Genomic DNA, 13,201 nt, shown 5'->3' on the forward strand with positions numbered 1-13,201 from the left:
GATTTGAAAGAATCTAGTGTCAGGAATTATATTTAATAAAAATGTGTTCAAGCTTATATTTGAGTCAATTTGTTTAGACAGAGAGTATGTATGTGAAAAAAGGTTATCTAAGTGATGACATAATCTTCTATACACGTAATCATCTATATTAAGTATATTCTAAAAAATACACCGTAATTTGATCAAACAATATATATATACACACACCTTAAGTTTAGGTAATTGCAATGGGTAGTACTTTTAAGGATAATAACCAAATGTATAACAATATTTGAAAAGAATTACAAATATAATTAAGTCTATGAGCAATAGACTTCTATTATTGATAGACTTTTAAGAGCGATATGGTTCTATCACCAATAGATTATCTATATTTTATTTTTTTATATTATATTATATCTACTAATATTTTGAAGTTGATTGTTATATTTGCAACTATTATATAACTTTATTCGCACCAAATTTCCAAAAATGTTCCAGCCTTTTCTAGCTGAAACTTGGGCTTAAAAAGATAACCCAACGCAATACGTCTGGGTCATAACTCAATTATAACCCAATAACTCGAAACCCAACACAGGCCACTTGGGCCCATAGCCCATATTGGCTCGAACTATACCGGTCAAAAGGGCTACTCCGCATCTTCTTCTTCCTGGGAATCATTTTCCCGAGAAAGTGGAGAAAAAATCCGGCGAGAAAATTATCGGAATGGGCATTTTGGCGGTACTTGGAGTGTTGTTGCCATTTCCGTACTACTACGTCTTATGGAGTCGTCCACAGTTGTGGGTGAACTTGTGCGGCAAATCGCGCGACCCCTGCAAATTGATGGCCCAGGTCTCCGTTTTTCTCAAGTTGCTTCAGTTCCTCTCCATCTTTCACGTCTCCTCCTTCGCATGGCCGCCACCTCTATACTTCTGGCCTCTCATGGCCTTCGGACAGTTCTTGAACTTCAGGTCTCTCTCTCTCTCTCTCTCTCTGATGTGCTGAAGTCTGCTTCGAATGTAGTTGGCTTACTTACCATGACTTTTGTGCATGCTATTGAATTTGCGAGCTGGATGTTAAAGTAAAAATTTATTGTGCATTTTGTTTAGTAAGCCGTATGACAATGATCTATGTTGTTACATCTCGAGAAATGAGGGCATTTTTGTATTTATAACTATGTTTGGGTGTGTGTTACGAATGAATTTAATGATTAAATTTCTCTTAACAGCTTAAACTTATTGGATTAGAGGATGATTAGCAATATGGGATAATTGTGAGTTTGGGCTGGGTTTTGAGCACTCTATCAATAGTAAAAAGCATTTGAAGTAGAAGTTTTCTTTTAGAATTTCCATTATCATTTTGGATTGTCTAAGCAAATACACTGAAAACTGTAGAAAGTACCTTTAGTTTGGCTAAAAGTACTTTTTAGTTTTTACATTTCCAAATTCTTCTCATTTTAAGGTTGGAACCCTTGGCAATCTTTGAAGTTTTAAGTTGAGTTTTCTTTTCTTGGGGATAGATTCGAAACTTGAAGTCAGTGCTGATTCTGAGTTCAGTTGAGTTTTCTCCCTTTTTGGGAGAAGGAATGGTTGTGTTGCACTAAAAAGCAATTATTGGAGTGAAGCTCTTGGTGGAAACCAATCTGATCAAGGGATTGGAGATATCACAAAGAAAAACTATCTAATTAAGTTAACAAACGAAAGATTAAGGCCTTTTAGGTATGACTTTTTAGGTTCGTTTAAAAAGTATTTTTAAGCACTTAGAAAGTTATAACTACAAACTTATTTAATTTTTGGACAGCCACAAAGAAACTTTAAAGGTAACACTATTTGAAAATGTTATTGTTTCTCTTGACTAAAAGATCCCACAAAATAGCACACGCATCATCCTGCCACATAAACCCCATAGGAGAAATGTCATTGAACACTATCCATAGTATTAACTCTTCATGTAAAACTTGACAAGCAAACACCTTAACATTCTTAGGAATTCTAACCTATTAGAGTGAAGAAGAAATTGAGGCAACCGGAGAAAGAAAAGGGGTAGACAAGATGTGAAAAAGTTGTGACAGGAGAATCTCGTAGAAGGATCAGGGACCTATCACTAACATTCTTGGTCTTGAATAAGAGAGAGAAGACTCGCCACTTTAGACACCTAACTATCATACAGAGGACAACAGAAGTCTAAGGTGATAAAGGCAACATGGAGGCCAACGGATGTAGTCTCTTATTCAATAATGGTATAGCGGCAGAAATTCTCCCAAAAATACTTCAAACCTTTCACAACAGAACAATTAATCTCTATTATATATAAAAGGGATAAAATAGGAAGAATCTTTACATTCCCATTTTGTCCCTCATTATTAAACATATTCCTGATATAACCTTGGATTTAATAATTTTTTTTATGAAAATAGATTTAATAGTTAGTTATGGATTAGACTCTCACCCTTGGCTAGTCTTGATAAATCGAAGAGATATCTTCCAGAAGTTTTGCTAAGGCCGCTAGAATCACCACTTGCAACCCTCTCAAAAGAATGAGGATCATACCTTGACCATCTCTCCCTAAACCACAGCGTGTTAATCTTCATGAAGAAACTCCACAACCACTTTGCCAGGGAAGCCTCAATATGCAGTCGTGAGCTCTCAATTCCTCGTTCCTTAGGCTTTTAACACCACCTCCCACTTAAGTGGGACGTTCCCTCCTCATCCATCTCTTCCTACCAGATGTTACTGATTAATCTCTCGATTTTCTTACTCAGCCTGACAAAATTCTTAAAAGAGAAAGGAAGTAACTTGGCATCCCATCGCACCCGACTAGCTTCATTTTAAGTGGATGCCTCAATCACCTAGTGTTTTTTAGTGGTGTTAACAAAAGTTTATTTCCTATGAGAACCAAAAAAGAAACTCCTGAGGACGGGTTTACAATTCAGAATATCATCCCCGTCATAATGCAATTGAAAAAACTCAAGTGTGGAGCTTGTTGCATCAAAGTGAGCATCTCAGAAGTTAAAACTCAATAGCTGCTGAAGCCATTTTCATGCCTACGATTCCGTGTACTTTAAAGATGAGAATGATTGAAATTTAAGAGGCTTTATTAGAATGGCAAATAACTTCCCTCATTCAAAATGGCTGGTAAGGATTCAGTATTTGGATCTTCAATGTGAATAAGAACCTATGCTATATTTTCTTTTGTTGCTTTGCATTTTGCAATATCCGACCAATCATTAAAGCATATATTCTATTTGATAGTGCTGAACTTTATCTGTTCTAGGATCCTTTTTCATTGATTTCGAGGCAGAATACTGATGCTTGGAATAGTCAAACAAGCTTTATAGAGACTATTTTCCCAGTACACATGTCTAATTTGATTGGTAGTCTTCACTAAGTACACCATTTGATTGGTAGTCTTCACTAAGTACACCATTGCTATATATCATAGTACAAACAACTAGGTTTACGTGAATGTTCATGTCTAAAGGAAGAAACAAGATGACAGGAACGAGTAATCAAAATGGAAAGTATCAGAAAATACTGTTAGAACTATAAAGAAAATAACAATTCCCCATGCACTTTGAGATTGTCAAACTCTCCTTAGAGACTACTATCTGTTACTGCATCAAGTAAGATTGGGTGTGTGGAATTCGTTGGAGCTTAATTTTCACAATGTTGCTGCAGTTTTCAAGGGTCAAATGAAAGAAAATAATATTGTATTGCTGCGGCTTGTAACATTATCATTTTCTTATCTTCTGCCAAACAACAGGGTCTACCAGTTACTTGGTGAAGCTGGTGTTTACTATGGAGTACGATTTGGGAAGAACATTCCGTGGGTAACCGAATTTCCATTTGGATATATAAAAGATCCTCAGTATGTGGGAAGCATTTTGAGCCTTTTTGCTTGTCTTTCGTGGGTACCCTTACAATATATTATGCTCTGGACACTGGGTTACATTTTTATGATGCATATTGAATCCAAGGAACATCCTGCAACTCGAGCAAAGCCTCAAAGCTGAATTTGTGAGAGAATCATCTTGGAACATCGACATCCGATCAATGGATCAATATCCGATCAGTAACAACTGGTTCAAGCATCCATTAGCCTGGTAACGACCCCAAGATCAAAGCTCTTGAAATTTTGAATGTTATCCCGGTTTAAGCTTTTGATGATGTCCTCACTTCTATTCTTCCCATTGTTTGTTGAAGTACTAGGAATAAGAGTTTTTACACCTACTTTGTGGGTTATCTTCATTATGATGCCAGTTCTTGTTCAAGTCTTTTGGAAGCTTGAGCTCTAGGAAATTATTGTTAAAAATAAATACTAGGAATAAGACACGTCATGGTTTCAATTCAGGACTTTGTAGATTTCTTTCATATTCAAATGCCAAAAGAAATAAAGATATACATATGCATTTGATAATTGTATTGCTTATTTGCTTGCTTAATGTTTGAATAAATATAAAGTATGGTGTTTAGTAAATGTGAATGAGAGAGGAATTATTATAATTTTCTAAAAAAATCTTTTTCTATCAAAATATATATAATCCTTGCCAGTTCAATCATAGTCTAACCTGTTAAAGTATAAGTAACCCTTAGAAATGTCAAATCTTCAAATTCTCAGCTTGTTGTTTGTTTGAACTTGAAGGAACATATATATATATATGTGTGTGTGTGTGTATAATTCATGTATCAATGCAAGGACCTTGTTTTGAATGGCTTAAAAGGTAAGCTATGAGACTTTTCTTTAGAAGTTTTGGTGTGATTTTTTCAAAACAAAGACAACTAATAGGAGGGGAGATTTAAGGTCAAGATATGGTTGGTTGAATTGTTGCTTTTTCAAAGATTGTGGCTAGCTATGGGTCTTCCTGTGGTTTTTTCTAGGTGTTCGTTTTGTTGACCAAGTTCAATGTTTGTCTAAGACTCTCTCAGCCAAGTTTCGATATTTGGATGATTCTATTAGTAATTTTTAGCTTTCGTTCGAGAAAGAATATTAATTTTAAGATTAAAATTCTAATAAATTGAATGAAAATATTTTGACCCGTTTGGTTGTCATTTTATTTTTATTTTTTAATTTTTTTAAATTAAGTCTATTAATACTTCTTTTACCTTTAAATTTCTTGCTTTTATATATACTTTTTACCAATGTTTTTAAAAATCAAGTCAAATTTTAAAAATTAAAAAAAAAAAAGGCTTTTAAAAACTTATTTTTTGTTTTTAGAATTTGATTAAGAATTCAAGCGTGGTACTTAATAAAGATGCAAATCAATATAAGAAATTAAGAGAATATGTTTAGTTTTCAAAAATAAAAAACAAAAAGGAAATGGTTAAAAAAAATGACATAAATTATAATTTTCTTGAAATCTAAGCCTCTACTTAGCATAACTCAATTGATTAAGACGTAGATCAGTCGAATTTTTTAATCTTCGCCCCTAATTGAATTTAAAAAATGGAATAAAGTAAAAATATTAGATCAAGAATATGTTCATTCACTTTAGTCCAAGGGAAAATGAATGGTCTTCCCTTCAATCACTTCATTCAACTATTCAAATACATAAAAACTTTCCACAAAAGAAATTGACTTATGAGAAATCTCATTGAAACTTCAAATCTAGTTTCAATATGAAACAATACGAAAATTAGAATGAAATGGAACCCAATATTTTCATAGCAAATGATTTCATTCTAATTACTTTCTAGAAAGAAAAAAAGAAGTTCAAAAATAGAAAGAAAACAAAAGGCTATACAAATTTCAAAATTTTGAGGGATTTCTTTCTCAATTCAACAATAAATGCGTAAAATACACTCATCAAAATGTTTACATATAAACTTGAGAGAATTCTTATTGATAAAAAATTCGAATGTTGAAGAATTTCGCATTACAAATTGAAATTGTTCGACGACCCAAAAACGTCAACCAAGTACCCAATTTGAATTTCTAATGAATTTTCATTTTCACCCATTTTTAGTACTTTTTTTCAACGTTTTTTTTTCTCTTTTTAAAAATATCAAAACTATCTTCCACCTCCTAAAATCCTTCAAATCTTCTCTGGTGTGTATTTACAGATTAATCTGACTGGGATTAGAGATCTTATCCCGAACTTTTAAACTTCAAAACTCCGAAGGCTTTAATCAATGTGGGAAAATCTTTCCCGAAATCGCCGCCGCAAGCGCCGCCGTGAATTTGGGATCTTTGGTTAAGGAAGAGGCCATCTGTTCAACGAGAAATTGTTGCATTTCCGGCGAGTCAAATCTTGGGTTGGGGATCGTTTTAGCTTCCATGGTCGGCTTCGGCTTCGCCAAGTCAAGGGAAATTGCCGGCGCCGACGAGGATCCCGGCGCTGCCGTGAGCACCGCTGGAGCTATGCTGACGCTACGGGCGGAGGAGCCACCGGAAGTTGCCTCAATCTGAGATGGGTGTGGATGATTGTGTTCACCTTCATATGTGGCTACAAGTACTGATTGATCTTCTACACTTCTTTGAACCTACAAATCAAATCCTCCATTTAATACAAACCCTTTTCTTTAATCAATTTTTAACAAAAATTATTATTTAAAGTAGAAACAAGAATACAGAAGCCAAAGGAGTTTGTTGGTTGTTGTGGTTGTTTACCTTCTTTTTAACAGGGCAACTAGGAGCAAAAGAGCATTTGAAATAAGCTCTAGGACAAGGATTATCTCTAGTGACTTTTTGGCCATATTTCCTCCATTGAAATCCATCTCTAACAACCTGCAAATTCCAAGTCAAGAAACAGGTTAAGTTTATTTTAGACTGAAAATCCCATCTTTCGTTTTAAAAAGTGGGGTTTATTAAAACTCACCAGATTTGAATCAGAAGCTCCAATTTTGACTTGAACTCTAGTGATTTTAGCAGATTTGTTTATGGTTTCTTCTTTTGGTTTCTTATAAGATTCTTCATCAGTTGAACTACTCTCAGAATTCCCATTCATTCCAACCATATTATTATTGTTATTGCTGCTTTCTGATTTCCTCTTCTTTGAAGAAGAAATCTCCTTTTCTCCATTTTTGTTCATTTGTTCCATCAAATGCCCTCTCAAAGTGTTGTAGTTTTCACACACAACAGTCAACATTTCAGTCAATTTCTTGTTCTCTGCACTTACCCTCTTCAATTCCTCCATTAAAGCCCCAGTCTGAAATTGAAAGAAAACAACAAACAAAAATTAAAATCAACACAAAGAACTCTGTTTATGAACAAAGAAATTGAAATCCATCAAACACCCACCTCTTCTTTCACAGAAACCTTCCTCTCAACATCCATATAATTCCTCTCCTTCTACAAAAAGAAAAACGAAAACGAAAACGAGGTCACTCCAAAACGAAAACCCATAAAAGGGAAAGAAAACAGAGAAACGGAGGATTAAGATTAAAGCAAGTCCACTCACCGGAGCTTCACCGGAGAATCTGAGAGGCTGAGTATTGAGATCTAAAGAAGTATCAACAGAATCCAACAACCAAGAGGAAAAGGCAGCCATAGGCAGTGAAAAGCCAAGTGAAAAAAGAAGGAAAGATATGATTTTGAGAGAGTTTGAGGACGACCCAGAAGGGATTTAAGAGTGGAAAAAGGGAGAAATGAGAAGATATATAGAAGAAAGGATTGAGAGGAAAGTCCATGGAAAGAGAGAGAGAGAAAAGGGTGGGAGTGGGAGTGGCAAATTGACAGAAGAATTAGGAAAATACAAGGAAGAGGTTCTGATTTGGTGTGCTCTTTTTGGCATATTGAACAAATGTGATTGGTGAAAGAAGAGGGGCCATGTCGGTTGAGATAAGGGATTATTTCAAAATTCATTTAAAAAAAAAAGAAATGGGAAGGAAAAGGGAGGGCGGGATTCAAAGTCAAGCAACAAGTTGTGTTTCATTGTTTGAATTTAATAAGTAAATAAATGTTTTTTGAGATATTAGATAGAGTGGGGTCCTTTTAGGGTTAAATTTTTTTGGAGTTCAAACTCTTGAATTTTCATTGCAATTTGCAACTTTGGGTATTTTTTACAATTGGGTTTATTTATTGCATTTTTTCTTTTTGGATTGAAAGAATTCAAAGTCTTTTGTTTAGAGTTGGAAAAAAAAAGTTAGTTACAATTTTATATAGAAACTTTAGCTATATCTAGTAGGTTTCTAAAATCTAAAAAGTGTTTAATACTATTCACATTTCGCTTGGTAATAATTTAATTTTTTAAAGTTAAATTTATGAATACTACTTCTATCTATGGTTTTTTTTATATTTTAAAAGATATACATAAACATTACTCCCACCTATAAGTTTCTTTGTTCTGTTTAATTTATTCATAAAATATTTTTAAACTTGAGAAAAAATTGTTTTTAAAGATTTGTTGTTTTAGAATTTGACTAAGAATTAAATGTTTCTTTAAATAACTTGTTATCACATTGCCCCCTTTAAATTTTGGTTTTTTTTTTTTTTTTTTATTTGGCTTGATTCAATAATGTTTTCTAGAGGTAGATGAAAGCTTTTTCAAAGAACTTGTGAGAAAACAAACACAATATTTAAACATACGAAACAAAAAGGTTATCAAACATGAACTAAATTTTTAAGTTTTATGTTTAATAATGTCATTTTTGGTATTTTTAATAATTCACAAACTTATTAGACACAATAAATTTTACGATATTACGTGTCAAATAATGAATGAAACGAATTGTTACTAATAAATTTTTTTCCTCTATCTCACGTATTTTTCGTAGATACATACGTATATACGTATATATATACATACATATGTGTATATATATATATATATGAAATTATGAGGGAGATATATGTTGACCAGATACTCAGTTCCGCAGCTCTTATCTAGAGTTGGAGCCTTTCTCGTTTTCGTCACGTTTTCAAAACATTTTCCACGTGTTCTTGTTTTTTCCTTTTTTTAATTCTAATAAAAATAAAAAAAAAAACAATACCTTTTTTTAGAAAATAAAACAAAATATTTTTTATTAATAATATGATATGTCTTCAAGACCTCCACACGGCTTTAAGGAGACACGGTAATATCACGTGACCATCTACTTTACTTTTCTTTTCTTTTTGTATTTTATTTTACTTTTGACGTCAGCATTGGAATCGGACGCGGATTAAGAACCTTCCTCTCACTCCAAACACTAACACGCACAACATACATCAAAATTTCGCGTTTTATTTAAATTCTAGAATATCACAAAAATCCCCTCGAAGTATAATGGTAATTACGTTTTAACTTTTATTTATAAAAATTGAGTCCTCTAATTTATATCACTTTAAATATTTAAACCATCAAATTTATAATAATTATAGAAACTATACTTTCAAGGGATGTTGAATTGGTTACTATAATCTTATTATTATAGTCAGATTATAATAATATATTTTTGGGGTGTGGACTATTTTAGTTTGAAAAGCAAATAGTTAACACTGTAGGAAAAAAAATAAAAAAATTATGAATGTAAAATAGTAAAAACTGTAGCAAACAAAAAATACGATAGAAAATTAGGGTTTTACAATAATATTGACTGTAGTTGTCAGTTGATTGTGAAACACAAAATAGTATTTATTATAAGAATAAGTGGTTATTATAGTTTTGAGATAATCATTGTTCCAAATACACTACTCAAATGATAAAAATTGGACTTTCAAAATTACACAATTGTTACAATTTTTACAATTATATACATTTGAGATTTATTTTTAATATTTGTATAAATTTTAGACTCAATTTTTACAATTTAAAGTATAAATGTAACTATCACTACATATTAGAGATAATTTTTACAATTTGTCATGAATTTCTATATATTAGAGATAATTTTTACAATTTGTCATGAATTTTAAAAAATCTCCCATACATGTATAAGCTCTAGATGTTACTTGGACTTTTAAAATTCCTTATAATTTTTCTAAAATTTTATCCTAATAAGTCTCTGAAGTATTTATTTTGTGTCAGATAATTAGTCGTAGCCGATAAATGAGACATTTTTTTTAAGCTCACAGTGTTATATATATAATCAAAAAGTTAAACGGGTAACGTAATTAAAACATTTTGACCATATCTATTTAGATTGAGTATAATTTAGGCTTATTTTTTGTTTTTAATTTTTTAAATTAAGTCTATTTCCTCTTTATTTCTTACAAATATTTTTATCTTTCTGTAATATAATGGTTGAATTCTTAGTCAAATTCTAAAAAACAAAAAAATTAAAAATTAAAAGAACATTTTTAGTTTCCAAAATTTAGCTTGATTTTTTAAACTAGTGATAAAAAGTAGATAACAAATGAAGAAATTTGGAAGAGAAAGTAGTGTTTATAAGTTTAATTTTTTTTAAAAAAATCAAATAGTTACCAAAATGGGCCTTAATTAATATTTCTTTTGAAAATTGTCCCTGCATCAATTCTAATAGTTCAATTTATTAATTCGGTATTTGAAAAAGTTTACAAACGTGTAAAAATTGAATGCATTGACAATTTTCATATGTGATCTTAATGAAGTATTTAATTTGATTCATAAGTTTAATTTGAAACAGTTATATGTTTTACAAATATTTTCCGAATTAAATCTAAAAATGAAGGTTAATTATTATATTTAGGGAAGTTTAGGGTTTAAGTGGATAAAATCCTAAAATTTAGAGGTGTAACTTTTTTTTTTTCACTGATCCATGATTTTGAACCTTGTAATAATTATACCACTTCTTGTCACTTATATTTGTTTTTTTTTTAATTTTAAAACTATTGATATGGAAAAATATAATAATGAATTTCCCTCTTTCTTTAGAGGGCCCACCAAGGCTATTTTATTCTATACAGTGAAAGAGAGCTATGATAAATAAAGAAAAGAGGCCATGAGTTCCACATTTTAAACCCTTCAGCTTCTTTTTGTTTTTATTGATTTTTTAATTCGTTTTTTTTTCCCCCATTTAGATTCATTCCCTTTCCATAAAAAATCCAAAAAATAGCCACTGTTTTTTTCTTTTTATCCTTTTCTTTGTTAACATGTCAATTATTTTCTTTCATGCCTAGATTTATACAAATCCTCCATTTTAACCATCTGAGAATATATATATATATATATATATATTAAATAACCGAAAAAGAATATAATCAAAACCGACTGTTTAGATAGTTGCTATAATATTTAAGTAGATGGTCAAATTGCATTTAAATTGAGTTTTTTATGCTTCTTTTTAAATTTGCTTTTCAAGAAACCAAAATTTTACTTTATTTTTATTCTGTTTTATGGATTGAAAATTACGAAAAATATTGTTTTTGTACTTTTTTAATTGTCGGGAAAAAAACATATATGGTGTCTCGTGCAATGTTTGAACAACTTTGCAAAGAATTGACATATTTAAAGTATATAATATCTCATCAAAAGATTGAGAAGATTGGATTACGTAATTAATCTTTTAATGTAGTAAGATATTTAGTTTTAAAAAATGAGAATGTTGGTTACTCGCTCCCATTCTTCAAAATCATATAATGAAGAATTGTTGGGTGAAAATTTAACTTTCAAAACAAACCAATCTTTTGGTTGGAGAATCTCACATTGAAAAATTTGGTATTGGAAGCCTCCTTATGTACTCCAATCTTGAATTTTGGGTTTGGACCCCAAGGGGTACCCATGTTTTGGAGGGAGTGAGAGATAGACCAATGTGGGTTCAGTAGACATCCCACGCGCGCCGCCGCCGCCGTTCGTCTGATCGGGCGTGGCGAAGCAAGACGCGTGTGTGTGATAAAAAAAAAACAAAGAAAGGAAAAAGTCCTCCTCGTTCCGCTTCGTCCACGCGTAAGCGTTTCGTCCGTGCACGTTTTGAGGCTCACCGCCTTTTTCGCTCCCTACCGTTCCATGCTGAACACCTATAAAAGGCATGGCCTTCAGCAGTTCAAAAACACAATTCATTTTTCACTTTATTCCATTTTTCCACTCATAACTCTTCCATTTTAGTTTTCCAAGCAGTGGGTTTAGAAAAGGTGTGTGTTCCGACCGGTCGTTAACGATGCTTTTCTGATTGGGTTTCTTTTGGTTGTTTTATCCTGGAGACATCGTGGCAAATCTTCAGACCTGCTTGCACACTTCGGCAGAGCCGCGAAACGTCTTAAAGAGAGCGAGCTCACTTAGCCTATAACGAGTTTCTGTTTTGCAGGTTTTTGCCCTTTGCTTGACTGTCGTTATGAGGGTCCTGCCGTTTCCAACAAGAACTTAATGGATTGTCCGAAATCAATAAAAGTCATGAGTTTAATAAAAGATACCTAGAATAAATGAATTCAATCTATGATAATCACGTATATTTAAGATTTAATATTTTATAAATTTCTTGATAATCATAATGTTGTAGAAAGAAAATGTGCGCCTTGACTCGACTCGAACCATATATTTTTTTTTCTTAATTATAAAATTAGAGCATTAGAATGTGAACATAAAACTCATAATAATTGATACTCGAACATTTAAATTCTCTTATTAAGGGTGTGTTTGGTATGTGATAAAAGTAGAGAGTTGAGTTGAGTTGAGTTGGTAATTATTATCTGGAGAGTTAAATTATCTGGGGAGTTAAATTGTCTGTGTTTATTTGCAGAATTGAGTTGAGTTGGTAATTATTGTCTGTGTTTGTTGTGTAGAATAGAGTATAGTTGAGTTGAGTTGGAGGATTTGATGCAGTTTTTTTGTGAATGAGATTAGTTCTATTTTTTTTTATTTCATTCTTTTATTTTTTAGTTTTATGCTTTGCTATTGTTGATTAATTTTCAAATATACACGTATTTTCTCAAATCATTTATGACATAAACTGGACAATTTCATTTTTTTTCTCATTTGTAGAACATAATATATTATTTTTCATATATTCTTTTCAAAAACTGTAATAATTCTAATTCTCTTCAATCGATAAAACATACCAACAAAATATATTTCATGTTTCTCTCAATTAATTGGTATATTGTATATTGTATGTATATATTGAATGTACGTATATATATTGAAGGTAATTATCCCAATTACTATTTGGTATATTTATATATTGAATCTTGCTAACTTAACTTTATTATTTCAAATAAATATGGATAGTATATTTGGGGGATTCAAACGGCAAATATGAGGGAAGAGAGAAAGAAATGAAAAAATATTGCTTTTTAGGGTTATTTTTTAGGGATAAAAAAGGGAGTTTTGAGTGGATAAAAAATGGGTTTTAATAACCCATAGGTTTGACGATAAAAAAAAAATATATATATA

At 31.6% G+C, this 13,201-nt stretch overlaps 2 protein-coding genes across 3 annotated transcripts; one reads left to right on the forward strand and one right to left on the reverse strand.

Annotated features, from left to right (window-relative positions):
• The first annotated feature begins 634 nt into the window (after window positions 1-634).
• Window positions 635-4,395, forward strand: LOC120090045 (phosphatidyl-N-methylethanolamine N-methyltransferase). The gene is made up of 2 exons (XM_039047535.2): window positions 635-950; window positions 3,742-4,395. Exons 1-2 carry the CDS (start codon window positions 706-708, stop codon window positions 3,989-3,991), a joined length of 495 nt encoding a protein of 164 aa, XP_038903463.1. The 5' UTR covers window positions 635-705; the 3' UTR covers window positions 3,992-4,395.
• Window positions 4,396-5,789: 1,394 nt separating this feature from the next.
• On the reverse strand, window positions 5,790-7,731 carry LOC150032706 (putative WRKY transcription factor 40). Of its 2 annotated transcripts, XM_090307488.1 has the most exons (5): window positions 7,376-7,731; window positions 7,216-7,266; window positions 6,794-7,123; window positions 6,586-6,702; window positions 5,790-6,458 (listed from the first exon to the last, which is right to left on the reverse strand). In XM_090307488.1, exons 1-5 carry the CDS (start codon window positions 7,463-7,465, stop codon window positions 6,105-6,107), a joined length of 942 nt encoding a protein of 313 aa, XP_090163614.1. In that variant the 5' UTR covers window positions 7,466-7,731; the 3' UTR covers window positions 5,790-6,104. The 2 variants fall into 2 exon arrangements, with proteins under 2 accessions (XP_090163614.1, XP_090163615.1); XM_090307489.1 differs by lacking the exon at window positions 7,216-7,266 and having other exon boundaries at window positions 7,376-7,637.
• Window positions 7,732-13,201: the final 5,470 nt, after the last annotated feature.

This window comes from Benincasa hispida, chromosome 11 (genome assembly GCF_027475165.1).
Source record: "Benincasa hispida cultivar pf3 chromosome 11, pf3_genome.v1.1, whole genome shotgun sequence".
Classification (NCBI taxonomy): Eukaryota; Viridiplantae; Streptophyta; class Magnoliopsida; order Cucurbitales; family Cucurbitaceae; genus Benincasa; species Benincasa hispida.